Source organism: Pan paniscus, chromosome 7, assembly GCF_029289425.2.
Source record: "Pan paniscus chromosome 7, NHGRI_mPanPan1-v2.0_pri, whole genome shotgun sequence".
Taxonomy (NCBI): Eukaryota; Metazoa; Chordata; class Mammalia; order Primates; family Hominidae; genus Pan; species Pan paniscus.
The window spans coordinates 82,638,504-82,654,720 of NC_073256.2; the positions used below are offsets into that span (position 1 = coordinate 82,638,504).

Here is a 16,217-nt window from a genome sequence, read left to right on the forward strand (position 1 = left end):
TGAGGTGGGAGGATTGCTTGAGCCCATCAAGTGGAAGTTGCAGAGCGCCTAGATATGCCACTTTACTCCAGCCTGGGTGACAGAGTGAGACCCCCTTCTCAATGGAAAAAAAAAAGCCTGGCCTAGTGGCTCACGCCTATAATCCCAGCACTTTGGGAGGCCAAGGTGGGGCGATCACCTGAGGTCAGGAGTTTGAGCCCAGCCTGGCCAACATGGTGAAACCCTGTCTTTACCAAAAAAATACAAAAAAAATTAGCTTGGCATTGTGGCACATGCCTGTAGTCCCAGCTACTCATGAGGCTGAGGCAGGAGAATCACTTGAACCCTGGAGGCGGAGGTTGCAGTGGGCCGAGATTGTGCCACTGCACTCCAGCCTGGCAACAGAGCAAGATTCTGTCTCAAAAAAAAAAAAAAAAAAAAAAATATATATATATATATATATATATATATATATCTTTTCATATGTAAACTGAGACTATGTGAGTTCAAATACAAAACATATTTTTACTAAGAGAAAAGAACATTATGAGAAAATAGAACTCTTAAAGCACGGTGGTGCACACCTGTAATCCCAGTACTTTGGGAGGCCAAGTTGGGTGGATCACCTGAGGTCAGGAGTTCACAACCAGCCTGACTAACGTGATGAAACCCTGTCTCTACTAAATACAAAATAATGAGCCGGGCATGGTGGCACATGCCTGTAATCTGAGCTACTTGGGAGGCTGAGACAGGAGAATCACTTGTACCTGGGAGGCGGAGGTTGCAGTGGGCTGCGCTTGGGCCATTGCACTCCAACCTGGGCAACAAGAGTGAAACTCTGTCTCAAAAAAAAAAAAAAAAAAAAAAAGCAAACAGTGTAATTTGATCTGAGTATTTTAAATATTACTTCAGGAAACAGAAAGCATTATGTAATTCTGTTTTCCATTTTGAAACATTTATCAAAGAGTTGACTTCTACTTGGCTTATCTTTAGCATTTTTTCAGCTCTATGAAGATAAATATACAGTTGGGGAAATTAACTAAACATGTCTAAATCTTACAGATTTATACTTGACATTTTCTGCCAGTTCTTCATCTGTCTTATTTTATATTGCAGTTTTAACAATATATTTATTTATTTAATGAATTATTTTACTCCTGGTTCTACTTAACAATTATTTTGAGATTACACTTTAATACTATATCAAATAAAGAAATGGTCTATCAGTAGGGGACTGTTTAAACTATGGTACTGCTACATCACAACACAGTGAAGCTGTGATGCAGCTATTATTTCAAAAATAAAGTAGTTAATTTTAATATGATAACTCTACTTTTTCACATTGTAGAAATAAATACTAAGGGTGGTTTGTGAAACAGCAGAGTAAATAAACCCCTAGCTAGAAGAGTCATAAACCTTGAATTTTTTTGCCATTTCTACAGACAGGTACCTAATCACAAGCATCTTTGCTTTTCTAGAGAAGTGGAGCTGAACAATACTTTCTAAAGGCTCTATACATATTCTGTCCCGGCCAACATTTTTAGAAGGATCTTGGATGAGGATATCAGAGACATGATAATTACGTTTATAAATGAGCAATATTGGAGAGAACTTCACAAGCTTGAACTGTGATCTTAATCTAAAAGAAGAAAGTTAATAGGATAAATGTAAAGCCCTCTGTTAGATGCCCAGACTCCCTAGTATAAGTGTGAATTGATGAGAAAATGGTAATGTGGCTTAATATGAAAAGATATGAAAAGGATTTGATATTTCATTCTTTTTATGTTTAATAAGAGTAAATAATGTAATATGGCTATTAATAATACTGAGAGTTGGGGTCATATTAATAGAATATATATCAAGAGCAACAAAATGCTAGTTATGCCTTATCTCTACTGTGACGGTCAAAACTGCTGTCGTACTGCACTGAAAAGGAGTATTAACCAAATTAGGTCATGAGGAGAGTAGCCATCATGGTGAGGAGCTGAAAATTATGTTTCATAGCATAGTAAAGGAACTAGAAATATTTAACTTGGAAGAGAGAAAACACGGAGCAATCGAAAAGTTATCTTTGCATATCTGAAGAGCATCATATTAAGAGGTCTCAGAAGACAGAACAAGAGACCTGTGGGTAGAAATTGCAGTGAAACTAATTTTAGCTTAGATTGATAGAATCTTGGTTATAGTTAGTTATGGTTATAGTTAGTTGCAAAACTTTCAAATGCCTTTACTTATCTGCCTTTTACAGCTGAGTTTCAAAAAATCTCATACATTAAATGATTTATACAAAGTAATACAGCTAGTAAATTCTAGAGACTCAGCCTAGGTTTTCTGATTCCCAAGTTCAGCAGTCATTCAGATACATCACATTTGCTTGAAGGAGATCTTTCAGGTAATGGAAGCTGGTTAAAAAATTAAAAATAAAGGAACGGATTGCCTCATGAAGCCATGAATGCTAGGAGAGGTCCAAAAGAGACTGGAAAATGAATAGCCCAGGATGTTGTAGAGGAAATTTAGTTTTCTGATGAAAGTTTGAACTTTGAATTCCAAGATCTCTTCCAATGCTGAAATTGCAAACAAAAATCTTGCAAACCTATGAGGATTTTAGATAAATGAAGGACTAAAAGAAAAAGTCAAGGATTTGTCTGTAAAAGATATTTAGTTAGATTAATTTTCCCAACTGTGTATTTATCTGAACAAAACTTTGGGAGGGGAGTGTGGAATGATAAATAAAAGCCAGGATGGAAACCAAAAGGATACTGGCTTGTTCTGGAACAGTCTCTTTAAGTCGGTGGGGAAAAAAAATCCTTTGAAAAGAAACTAAAAATTTTTTTAAAGTAAGAATATGCTTTAGGTGTGGCTAAGGTTCATATATATCTCGGTTTGTTCCTGCCAAAATATATATTATTTTTATAATATCAACATATTTTCTTTGGCAACTATTTTCTTTTTTAGCGTTTTCCTATCTGAAGCCCATGCACGACTGAACTTAAGGAACAAAGTGCTTAAAGAAGATGTGCTGATTGCAGCCTTACTATTTGAAACATCCCTCACATTGAAATACGGTAATGAATTAAATTATTAATGATCACTACAAATAACTTTTATTTAACCTTAAATATTCTTAGTTGGTTAAATTAAAATGTTACATATATTTTTAAAATATTATTTTAAAGAATAACAAATCTCTACCAGGTAAGGCCTGTTTTAATTTGGGATTTATTAACTGTTTCTGGGTAGTATCATCATCTGATATTAAATTCCTTATTATGCATGATTGTTTTCATATTTGAACATTTGCATTGCTTAAAGAATTCTGGGGGAAAAAGTACTTACTACAACACATAAAATGATTTTAATTTATCTTCCTTTTAAAATAACTTGCAACATTTAGGTATCAAACAATCCCCCACAGTGGAGTTAGGCAAGATAGCAAAAGAAAATCTGATCATCAGCTGGGTGTGGTGGCTCACACCTGTAATCCCAGCACCTTGGGAGGCCGAGACAGATGGATCACAAGGTCAGGAGATCGAGACCAGCCTGCCTAATATGGTGAAAACCCGTCTCTACTAAAAGTACAAAAATTAGCTAGGTGTGGTGGCAGGTGCCTGTAGTCCCAGCTACTTAGGAGGCTGAGGCAAGAGAATCGTTTGAACCTTGGAGGTGGAGGTTGCAGTGAGCTGAGATTGCACCACTGCACTCCAGTCTGGGTGACAGAGTGAGACTCCATCTCAAAAAAAAAAAAAAAAAAAAAAAGAAAGAAAAGAAAATCTGATTATCTTGTATCACCACCTTTGCTGAATTACTAGTTTTAATACTATGTCTATAGCATTTAATTTTTTGAAATGAATGGCACTTATTATGCTTTTGCTAATAAACACGCAAAAGAGGTTTTTAAGGTAAGGGTAAAGGAGAGTTATTCTCCCAAAGTTCTTGGTTGAATTAGATGAGACATTAATTTTGATTAGCGATACCATTCTTCAAACCAAACCTTGGTTCCAGCCCCGGGACTTAAAGAATGTATTAACACTAGCTTTCCTGTGTGTATGTGCTGGTGATTACATTTGCTTTAAATTACATTTATATTGTAATACCTGTTTGCAGAGATCCATTCAAATATTAGAACTTTGTTCTATTATTGTCTAAAGTTCTATAAATTGTTCTATAATTGTCTTTGTTCTATAAATGTCAAGCATTCTTAATCTAGGATCCATAGATGCTTGGTATAGGGGCTTGCAAATCCCTAAATAATATACAAATGTACATATGTGTGTGCCTTATACATTTTTTTCCTAGGAACATAGAGCATTAATTTTTATGAAATAGAGATTTATGGCCCCTAAAAGAGGTTAAATATCATCCTGAATTAGTTTTATTTACCAAAAGAGAATAACGCTGGTTCCCAACCAATACTAAATAATAGTTAGGGAGGATATATATATGTTTTTCATTTCAATTTGCTTTATCTTTTTTTAATTAGCATTTCTTTTTTAAATTATTATTATTTATTATTATTATTATTTTTTGAGACGGAGTTTCACTCTTGTTGCCCAGGCTGGAGTGCAATGGCATGATCTCGGCTCACTGCAACCTCTGCCTCCCAGGTTCAAGCAACCTCAGCCTCTTGAGTAGCTAGGATTACAGGCATGCGCCACCACGCCCAGCTAATTTTGTATTTTTAATAGAGATGGGGTTTCTCCATGTTGGTCAGGCTGGTCTGGAATTCCCGACCTCAGGTGATCTGCCTGCCTTGACCTCCCAAAGTGCTGAGATTACAGGCGTGAGCCACCGTGTCCCACCTATTTTTTTTTTCTCTTTAAGTTCTGGGTTACATGTGCAGAACATGCAGGTTTGTTACATAAGTATACATGTGCCATGGCGGTTTGCTGCACCTATCAACCTGTCATCTAGGTTTTAAGCCCCGCATGGTATTTGTCCTAATGCTCTCCTTCCCCTTGCCCCCGCCAACCCCCAACAGGCCTCAGTGTGTGATGTTCCCCTCCCTGTGTCCGTGTGTTCTCATCGTTCAACTCCCACTTATGAATGAGAACATGTGGTGTTTGGTTTTATGTTCCTGTGTTAGTTGGCTGAGAATGATGGTTTCCAGCTTCATCCATGTCCCTGCAAAGGACATGCACTCATTTTTTATGGCTGCATAGTATTCCATGGTGTATATGTGCCACATTTTCTTTATCCAGTCTATCATTGATGGGCATTTGGGTTGGTTCCAAGTCTTTGCTATTGTAAATAGTGCTGCAATAAACATACGTGTGCATGTGTCTTTATAGTAGAATGATTTAAAATCCTTTGGGTATATACCCAGTAATGGGATTGCTGGGTCAAATGGTATTTCTGGTTCTAGATCCTTGAGGAATCGCCACACTGTCTTTCACAATGTTTGAACTAATTTACAGTCCCACCGACAGTGTAAAAGCGTTCCTGTTTCTCCACGGCCTCACCAGCATCTGTTGTTTCCTGGCTTTTTAATGATCACCATTCTAACTGTTGTGAGATGATATCTCATTGTGGTTTTGATTTGCATTTCTCTAATGACTAGTGATGATGAGCTTTTTTTCATATGTTTGTTGGCTGCATAAATGTCTTTTTTTGAGAAGGGTCTGTTCATATCTTTTGTCCACTTTTTGATGGTTTTTTTTTTTCTTGTAAATGTGTTTAAGTTCCTTGTAGATTCTGGATATTAGACCTTTGTCAGATGGAGAGATTGCAAAAATTTTCTCCGGTTCTGTAGGTTGCCTGTTCACTCTGATGATAGTTTCTTTTGCTGTGCAGAAGCTGTTTAGCTTAATTAGATCCCATTTGTCAGTTTTGGCTTTTGTTGCAATTGCTTTTGGTGTTTTAGTCATGAAGTCTTTGCCCATGCCTATGTCCTAAATGGTATTGCCTAGGTTTTCTTCTAGGGTTTTTATGCTTTTAGGTTTTACATTTAAGCCTTTAATGCATCTTGAGTTAATTTTTGTATAAGATGTAAGGAAGGGGTCCAGTTTCTGTTTTCTGCGTATGGCTAGCCAGTTTTCCCACTACCATTTGCTAAATAGGGAATCCTTTCCACATCGCTTGTTTTTTGTCAGGTTTATTGAAGATTATCAATTTGCTTTATCTTTACATGCTTCTCCTAGTCTATGTTTAAGACCACATTTCATTAAGTCTAAGACACATTATTTTATGTGCTGTAAAGAAAAAATTCTGCCAATTTTACCATGCCATGCCATCAATTGTTAAGATACAACTGGAGTACGGTAATAAGATGAAAATATATGTCTTTGAATTGAAGAATTATAGTATTATTATATTAAGGACTCCTGTGATAGAATATGGTTGAGTTTTTTGTTTTGTTTTGTTTTTGAGACAGTCTCACTCCATTACCCAGGCTGGAGTGCAGTGGCACAATCTTGGCTCACTGCAACCTCCATCTCCTGGGTTCAAGCGATTCTCCTGCTTCAGCCTCCTGAGTAGCTGGAATTACAAGCATGCACCACCACACCCAGCTAATTTTTGTATTTTTAGTAGAGATGGGGTTTTGCCATGTTAGCCAGGCTGGTCTCAAACTGTCAAGACCTCAAGTGATCCACCTTCCTTGGCCTCCCAAAGTGCTGAGATTGCAGGTGTGAGCTACCACGCCCAGCCATATGGCTGAATATATTTACTTAGTGACTGACACAGTTAGGCTTTGTGTCCCCACCCAAATCTCATCTTGAATTGAAATCCCCATAATCCCCAAATGTCAAAGGAGAGACCAGGTGGAGGTAATTGAATCATGGGGTCAGTTTCCCCTATGCTATTCTCATGATAGTGAGTGAGTTCTCACAAATCTGATGGTTTTATAAGGGCTCTTCCCCCTTCGCTTGGCAGTTCTCCTTTCCGCTGCCTTGAAAGAAGGTGCCTTGCTTCCCCTTTACCTTCTGCCATGATTGTAAGTTTCCTGAGGCCTCCCCAGCCACGCTGAACTGTGAGTCAATTAAACCTCTTTCCTTTATAAATTACCCAGTCTCAGGCAATTCTTTATAGCAGTATGAAAATAGATTAATACAGTAAATTGGTACTGCAGAGAGTGCGGTGCTGCTATAAAGATACCCAAAAATGTGGACTTGACTTTGTAACTTGACAACAGGCAGAGGGTGGAACAGTTTGGAGGGCTCAGAAGAAGATAGGAAGATGTGGGAAAGTTGGAACTTCCTAGAGACTTGTTAAATGTCTTTGACCAAAATGCTGATAGTGATATGGACAATGAAGTCCAGGCTGAGGTGGTCTCAGGTGGAGATGAGGAAGTTGTTTGGAACTGGAGTAAAGGTGACTCTTGCTGTGTTTTACAAAGAGAGAGACTGGCGCCATTTTGCTTCTGCCCTAGAGATCTGTGGAACTTTGAACTTGAGAGACATAATCAGAAATTGGAACTTACATTTAAAAGGGAAGCAGAACATTGAAGTTTGGAAATTTTGCAGCCTGATTATGCAGTAAAAAGGAGAAAACTCATTTTCTGGAGATAAATTCAAGCAGGGCAGAAATTTGCATAAGTAACAAGAAGCCAAATGTTAATCACCAAGACAATGGGGAAAATGTCTCCAGGGCATGTCAGAGGTCTTCACAGCAGCCCCTCACCTCACAGTCCCAGAGGCCTAGGAGGAAAAATGGTTTTGTGGGCCAGGCCCAGGGCCTCCCTGCTTTGTGAAGTATCAGGACTTGGTGCCCTGCATCCCAGCCTTGGCTAAAAGGGGCTAACGTATAGCTCAGGCTGTTGCTTCAGAGGGTGCAAGCCCCAAACCTTGGTGGCTTACACGTGGTGTTGGGCCTGCGGGTGCACAGAAGTCATGAATTGAAGTTTGGGAACTTCTGCGTAGATTTCAGACAATGTGTGGAAATGTGTGGATATCCCTGCAGAAGTTTGCTGCAGGGATGTAGCCCTCATGGAGAACTTCTGCTAGGGCAGTGAGGAAGGGAAATGTGGGGTTGGACCCCCCACACACATAGTCCCCACTGGGTACTCCCTAGTGTAGCTGTGAGAAGAGGGCTGCTGTCCTCCAGACCCCAGAATGGTAGATCCACCAACAGCTTGCACCATCACCTGGAAAAGCTGCAGACACTCAACACCAGCCTGTGAAAGCAGTGGGGAGAGGGGCTGTGCCCTACAAAGCCACAGGGGCAGAGCTGCCCAAAGCTGTGGGAGCCCCTCTCTTGCATCAGCATTATCTGGATGTGACACATGGAGTCAAAGGAGATCATTTTGGAACTTTAAGATTTGACTGGCCAGCCACAGTGGCTCACATCTGTAATCCCAGTACTTTGGGAGGCTGAGGCGGGTGGATCACCTGAGGTCAGGAGTTGGAGACCAGCCTGGCCAACATGGTGAAACTCTGTCTCTACTAAAAATACAAAATTAGCTGGGCATGGTGGTGGGTGCCTACAATCCCAGCTACTTGGTAGGCTGAGTCTGGAGAATTGCTTGAACCCGGGAGACGGAGGTTGTAGTGAGATGAGATCATGCCATTGCACTCCAGCCTGGGCAACAAGAGCAAAACTCCATCTCAAAAAAAAAAAAAAAAAATTACTGCCTCGCGGATTTTGGACTTGCATGGGGCTTGTAGCCCCTTCATTTTGGCCAATTTCTTCTATTTAGAACAGGTGTATTTACCCAATGCCTGTACCCCTATGGTATTTAGGAAGTAACTAACTTGCTTTTGATTTTACAGGCTCATAGGTGAAAAGGACTTGCCTTATTTCAGATGAGACTTTGGACTTGGACTTTTGGGTTAATGCTAGAATGAATTAAAACTCTGGGGGACTGTTGGGAAGGCATGATTGGATTTGAAATGTGAAAGGGACATGAGATTTGGGAGGGGTTGGGGTGGACTGATGTGGTTAGGCTTTGTGTCCTCACCCAAACTTCATCTTGAATTGTAATCCCCATAATCCCTACATGTCAAGGGAGAGACCAGATGAAGGTAACTGAATCATGGGGGTGATGTTCTTGTGATAGTGAGTGAGTTCTCATGAGATCCGACGGTTTTATAAGGGGCTCTTTCCCCTTCACTTGGCACTTCTCCTTCCTGCTGCCCTGTGAAGAAGGTGCCTTGCTTCCCCTTCACCTTCCACTATGACTGTAAGTGTCCTGTGGCCTCCTCAGCCATGCTGAACTGTGAGTCAATTAAACCTCTTTCCTTTATAAATTACCCAGTTTGGGGCAGTTCTTTATAGCAGTATGAAAATGGACTAGTACAGTGACTATTTTGTCAAGACTTTCTTGAAGTATTTACTGAGGGAGGCCGAGCGTGGTGGCTCACGCCTGTAATCCTAAAACTTTGGGGGTCCGAGGCAGGCAGATCACCCTAGATCAGGAGTTCAAGACAAGCGTGGCCAACATGGTGAAACTCCGTCTCTACTAAAAATACACACACACAAAAAAATTAGCTGGGCCTGTTGCCGGCCGCCTATAATCCCAGCTACTCAGGAGGCTGAGGCAGGAGAATCGCTTGAACCCAGGAGGCAGAGGTTTCAGTGAGCTGAAATGGTGCCACTGCACTCCAGCCTGGGAGACAGAGTGAGACTGTCTCAATAAATAAATAAATAAATAAATAGCATTTATTATTTTGGGAGGGAGGGAGAGAGAAAAAACCACGTGAAGATTTTTTTCACCTTTAGTTACTTTTCTTCTCATAATGAATTTCAGTTAGGTATATTGATAGTTTTTTCAATTTTTTTTAGACAGAGTCTTGCTAGGAGGGGAGGTTGCAGTGAGCCAAGATCATGCCACTGCACTCCAACCTGGGTGACAGAGGGAGACCCCGTCTCAAAACAAACAAACAAACAAACAAAAAAACTTCTTGAAATTTAAAGTGCTACCCCAGTGAGCACACCAATGATAAGAAAGCAAAACAGGCTTATTGCTGATATGGAGAAAGCTTCAGTGGTGTGGATAGATCAAACCAACCACAACATTCCCTTAAGCCAAATCCTAATCCAGAGCAAGGCCTTAACTCTCTTCAATTTTATGAAGGCTCAGAGAGGTAAGGCAGCTGCAGAAGAAAAGTCAAAAGCTACCAGAGGTTGGTTCATGAGGCTCAGGGAAAGCTACCATCTCTGTAACATAAAAGTACAACATGAAGCAGCAAGTGTTGATGGAGAAGCTGCAGCAAGTTACCCAGAAAATCTATCTAAGATCATTGATGAAGGTGGCTACACTAAACAACAGATTTTCCATATAGACAAAACAGCCTTCTATTGGAAGAAGATGCCATCTAGGACCTTCATAGCTAGAAAGGAGACTTCAATGCCTGGCTTCAGTGGTTCAAAGGACAGGCTGACTCCCTTGTTAGGAGCTAATGCAGCTGCTGACTTTAAGTCAAAGCCAATGTCCATATACCAGTCTGAAAATTTTAGGGCCCTTAAGAATTATGCTAATTATGCTCTGCTTGTACTCTAGAAAGGGAACAACAAGGCCAGGATGACAGCACTTCTGTTTACTACATGGTTTATTGAATATTTGAAGCCCACTGTGAAGATCTACTGCTCAGAAAACAAGGATTCCCAGGGCTGGGTGTGGTGGCTCATGCCTGTAGTCTCAGCACTTTGGGAGGCCGAGGCGGGTGGATCACAAGGTCAGGAGTTCAAGACCAGCCTGGCCAAGATGATGAAACCCTGTCTCTACTAAAAATACAAAAATTAGCTGGGTGTGGTGGCAGGTGCCTGTAATCCCAGCTACTCAGGAGGCTGAGGCAGAGAACTGCTTGAACCTGGGAGGCAGGGGTTGCAGTGAGCCGAGATTGCACCATTGCACTCCAGCCTGGGTGACTGGGTGAGACTCTGTCTCAAGAAAAAAAAAAAAAAGGATTCCCTTCAAAAGATTACTGCTCATTGACAATGCACCTGGCCTCCCAAGAGCTCTAATGAAGATGTACAAGGACATGAATGTTGTTATTATGCCTGCTAACATGCATTCTGCAGCCCCTGGATCAAGAAGTAATTTCAACATTCAAGACTTGTTATTTTAGAAATACATTTCTTAAGTCCATCACTGTCATGATTCTTCTGATGGAGCTGGGCAAAGTCATTGAAAACCTTCTGGAAAAGATTTGCCATTCTAGATGTGATTAAGAACATTCATGATTTATGGGAGGAGGTTAAAATATCTACATTAACAGGAGTTTGGAAGAAGTTGATTCCAGCCCTCCTGGATGACTTTGAGGGGTTCAAGACTTCAGTGGAGGAAGTAACTGCAAATGTGGCGGCAACAGCAAGATAACTAGAATTAGAAGTGGAGCCTGAAGATGTGACTTAATTGCTATAGACTGATGATCAAACATGAACGGATGAGAAGTTGCTTCTTACGGATGTAAAGAAAGTGGTTTCTTGAGATGGAATCTATTCCTGGGGAAGATTCTGTGAACATTGTTGAAATGACAACAAAGGATTTAGAATAGTCCATAAACTTAGTTGATAAAGCAGTGGCAGTGTTTGAGAGGATTGCCTGCAATTTTGAAAGAAGTTCCACTGTGGGTAAATATGCTATCAAACAACATCACCCTAAAGCCCATCAATGATAGACTGGATAACAAAAATGTGGCACATATACACCATGGAATATTATGCAGCCATAAAAAAGAATGAGTTCATGTACTTTGCAGGGACATGGATGAAGCTGGAAATCATCATTCTCACCAAACTAACACAAGAACAGAAAACCAAACACCACATGTTCTCACTCATAAGTGGGAGTTGAACAATGAGAACACATGGACACAGGGAGGGGAACATCACACACCAGGGCCTGTTGGTGGGGAGAGCTAGCGGAGGGATAGCATTAAGAGAAATACCTAATGTAGGTGACGGGTTGATGGGTGCAGCAAACCACCATGGCACGTGTATACCTATGTTACAAACCTGCATGTTCTGCACATGTACCCCAGAACTTAAAGTGTAATAAAAAACATAAATAAAATAAAAATGACCAAAAAAAAAAACCAACATCACATGCTACAAAGAAATCTTTCATGAAAGGAAGAGTCAATTGATGTAGCAAACTTCATTATTGTCTCATTTTAAGAAATTGTCACAGCCATCCCAACCTTCAACAAACTGTATGCTGATGTTGATCAATCAGCAGTCATCTACATGGAGACAAGACCTTCCACCAGCAAAAAGATTATGACTTCTGAAGGCAGAGGATGATTTTTAGCATTTTTTAGCAATAAAGCATTTTTAAATTAAGGTATGTTTGCATCTTATTTTTAGACATAATGCTATTGCACACTTAGTAGACTACAATATAGGGTAAATATAACTTTTATGTACATTGGGAAAACAAATAATTGACGTGGCTTGCTTTATTGTGATATTCACTTTTTTGTGGTGATCTGGAACTGAACCTGCAATATCTCTGAGGTATGGCTGTATATATTAAAGTAAAACTGTAAAGGTAATTTGAGGTTAATTATAATTTGAGGACTGATGTATTAAAATTATAGTGTGTTATATGTTCTCATAATATGCCTCATAATTATCACTATTTGAACTAAATATTCGTGATCTTTTTTCCAATATGTGAGTCAATAAATATTTATTGAATGATAACTAGGTGCTAGGCACTAGTTACATAGTAGTGAAAAAAGTTGCAGTCTCTGCCCTGGCAGAACTTACAGCCTAGTGAGAGAACAGACATTAAAAAGTGAACACATGGGCCGGGCGCAGTGGTTCACACCTATAATCCCAACACTTTGGGAGGCCGGGGCAGCGGATCACTTGAGGTCAGGAGTTCGAGACCAGCCTGGACAAATGGTGAAACCCCATCTCTACTAAAAACACAAAAATTAGCCGGGTGTGGTGGTGTGTGCCTATAGTCCCAACTACTTGGGAGGCTGAGGCAGGAGAATTGCTTGAACCTGGTGGGTGGAGGTTGCAGTGAGCCGAGATCGTACCACTGCCCTCCAGCCTGGGTGACAGAGCAAGACTCTGTCTAAAAAAAAAAAAAGTAAACACATGGCGGGGCATCATGGCTCATGCCTGTAATCCCAGCACTTTGGGAGGCCAAGGCAGGAGAATCACTTGAGCCCAGGAGTTCGAGACTAGCTTGGTCAACATGGTGAGACCTCCCATCTACATAGAAAAAAATTTTTTAAATAGATGGGTGTGATGGTGTATACCTGTAGTCCCAGCTACTCGGTAAGCTGAGGTGGGAGGATGGCTTGAGCCCAGGAGGTCAAGGCTGCAATGAGCCATGATCATGCCACTGCACTTTAGCCTGGGCAACAGAGTAAGACCCTGTATCCAAAAAAAAAAAAAAAAAAAAAAAAAACTAAAGACACTAATGAATATATAATACAAATTGAGATCGATGCTATGAAGAAAATCAACAGGATGTTATGAGAAAGAACAATGGAAGGGACTTACTTTGGATTTTAGGGAGACTTCTCTAAGGAAATGATATTTATTTAAGCAGATAGCTGAAGAATGAGAAGTCAAATTAGAGGGCAACCACATATGCAGGTGTTTTCAAAACACTGAAAGAGGGCCAGGGTGGCTAAAACATAGTAAGCAGAGTAAGCATCGTAGTTGAGGTTAGAGAGGAAAGTAAGACCAGACAGACCATGGTAGAAAATTGGGATTGTAATCCAAGTGCAATGAGGAACAGAGAACTAATGTGATCAATTATATTTTTGAAATACCATGTTTGGAGTTGGTATGGAGAATGGGTTGGAGGTATGGAGAATGGTTAAGAGCAGAAAGTGGGAGACCAGTTGTTGTAGTCCAGTTAGATGATAATGAGAGATTCAACTAGGTAGAGTCAGTAGAAATGGAAAGAAATTAGTGAATTAGAGATACACGTTAGATGCACAAACCAATAGGTTGTGCTCATGAACTAGATTTAAGAGTTGGGGGCAGCGGAAGGGAGGAGAGGGGGTAATTAAGGAAAACTCCCATGTTTCTGCCTTGAGTAGCTGGGTGGATAATCATGCCATTTACCAAGATTGGGGAGAAAGAAAGAAAAAGAGCTGGGAGAAAAATCAAATTATAGATATAACTTTGAGATATTCTATAGGCTGAGCACAGTGGCTCACATCTGTAATCCCAGCACTTTGGGAGGCCAAAGCGAAAGGATTGCTTGAGCCCAGGAGTTTGAAACCAACCTGGGCAACATAGCAAGACCCTAATTAAAAAAAATAAAATAAATGGCCAGGAGCGGTGGCTCACACCAGCACTTTGGGAGGCCAAGGTGGGCAGATCACAAGGTCAGGAGTTCAAGACCAGCCTGGCCAACATGGTGAAACCCTGTCTCTACTAAAAAGACAAAAATTAGTTGGGCGTAGTGGTGCGCGTCTGTAATCCCAACTACTCGGGAGTCTGAGGCAGGAGAATCGCTTGAATCTGGGAGGCAGAGGTTGCAGTGAGCCAAGATCACGCCACTGCACTCCAGCCTAGATGACAAAGCCAGACTCCGTCTCAAAAAAAAAAGTTTTATATATTTATTTATATATTTATATATATTTTATATATTTATATATATTTATATATATTTATATTTATATATATTTTTATATATTTATATATTTATATATATGATTTTTGTTCATTCCTACTTAAGCAGTGGAGGAAAAGTGTGAGTATATATATAACTTTTTTTTAAAAGGAGATATCCTACGGATATATCAATAGAGAGATAAAATAATCTGGAGCTTAGAGAAAAGTTCTAACCTAGGAATATAATTTAGGAATCACCAGCATAGAGGTGGTACTCAAAGCCAAGGAATGGATGAAATCACCTAGATGGAGACTAGTGGGAACCCCAGGACTGCCCTTGAAGATTCCAATATTTATAAATGGGGTTGTGGAGGAGGAACTAACAAAGGAGGCTTAGAAGCAGCCTAGAATGTAGAAAGAAAATCAAGTGTTGTGTGATTTTCTTTCTAAGAAATGAGAGTTTTTCCAGAAAGGGGCAGAGTGGTCAACTGAATTACATGCTACTGAGAGTTTGAGTAAGATTCAGTTTGGTAACCTAAAGGTTGTAGGTAGCCATGATCAGAGATATTTCAGTGGCGTGGGAATGGAGATGAGGCTATGGAGACAGCACACATAGACAAACTATGAAGATGAGGAAAGAAATGAGGGAATTGCTGGAGAAGGATGTGTGGTTCAGGAAGGAACTTTTTTTTTTTTAAGATAGAAGGTATAAAATCATATGATGTGCAGTAAAGAGTAAACTAATAACACTATAGAAAGACAGGAAGATCAACAAGTGAAGTACAAAAAAGGTGAGAGGGGTTAGGATCCAGGGTACATGTATTGGCCATTTTACAGATGGGAAGAAAATGGATACAGAACCAGGTAGGTTTGTAAGTCTGGCCATATACTTTACTTGATGTCATCAGCTGAAAATGAAAGGTTTGAGGAGGAAAGAATGGAATATAATAGTTATTGTGGGGGCTAGAAGAGAAGTGTCCGAGGGAAACTCAGCAGGGTTGCCAGGCAGGTGATCGTTTGGAGTTACTGTGATTCACTTAAAGGGAAAAGAAGAAATGCCAGTTGTGTGATTTTCTGCCTAGCAGCCTTCGTGCCAGCACAAGGTGAATGGTTGGGTTCGTGCAGAATTGAGGTTTTGATAGGTGAGTGTGGCAGAGTGGTGCTGAGGGGCAAAGGAGTGGAGGGACTGGCTAAAGGGAGGGACTTTTAAGCTGGTTAAGGAAGGAAGTGAATTAGAGGAAGCAGATTGGGGGTCTCTGTAGACCTGAAACATTTGAGCAAGTGAACTGGAAGCATAGGAGGTAGAGTAGGGGAGTGGGTTGTGGTTTTGAAGTAAGTGGGAACTCAAGGTTTTGAAGTAAGTTTCTGGTGATACTAGTTTCCTATGACCGTGGGATGTATGGCTGAGGCGGAAGGGAAAGGTGGGACATCGCAAGGGAGTTAAATGGGTTATCCACATGAAAATCACTGAATGTCAGGTATTAGGGGAGAAAGGAAGATTTTGAGCAAAGTGCTAAGAGCTGCTGGTTGACTATAGAAGGAGAAGGATAGTAAAACCAGGTGGCACTGAGCATCAAAGGAGAAAGAATTTTTTACCAAAAGGAAAGCATGGGAAAGAATGGTCTGGAAGCAGCAGAGGGGCAGCAAGCTAGGCTCTGACTGTGTCTTGTGACACTATGTATATGGGATGTTTGGGAAAAAAAAGCTTCATTTTGGAGAGGCACAAGGAAAGCAGTGTTCTTAAGAGATAGTAAGCTTTCAGAGAAGATCAG

The 16,217-nt window shown here is 40.4% G+C and overlaps 1 protein-coding gene across 14 annotated transcripts in view; it reads left to right on the forward strand.

Annotated features, from left to right (window-relative positions):
- The window catches only part of MCMDC2 (minichromosome maintenance domain containing 2), a 79,070-nt gene that overhangs the window by 31,580 nt on the left and 31,273 nt on the right, over nucleotides 1-16,217 (forward strand). For 12 of the 14 annotated variants that reach the window (XM_008956714.4, XM_055116619.2, XM_055116617.2 and 9 more), the window contains one exon: nucleotides 2,935-3,044. In XM_008956714.4, coding sequence (XP_008954962.1) covers nucleotides 2,935-3,044 — 110 coding nt within the window. Of the gene's footprint in view, nucleotides 1-1,457; nucleotides 2,731-2,934; nucleotides 3,045-16,217 lie in introns of those variants that run through there. The other 2 variants (XM_055116625.2, XM_055116627.2) reach the window with 2 other exon arrangements.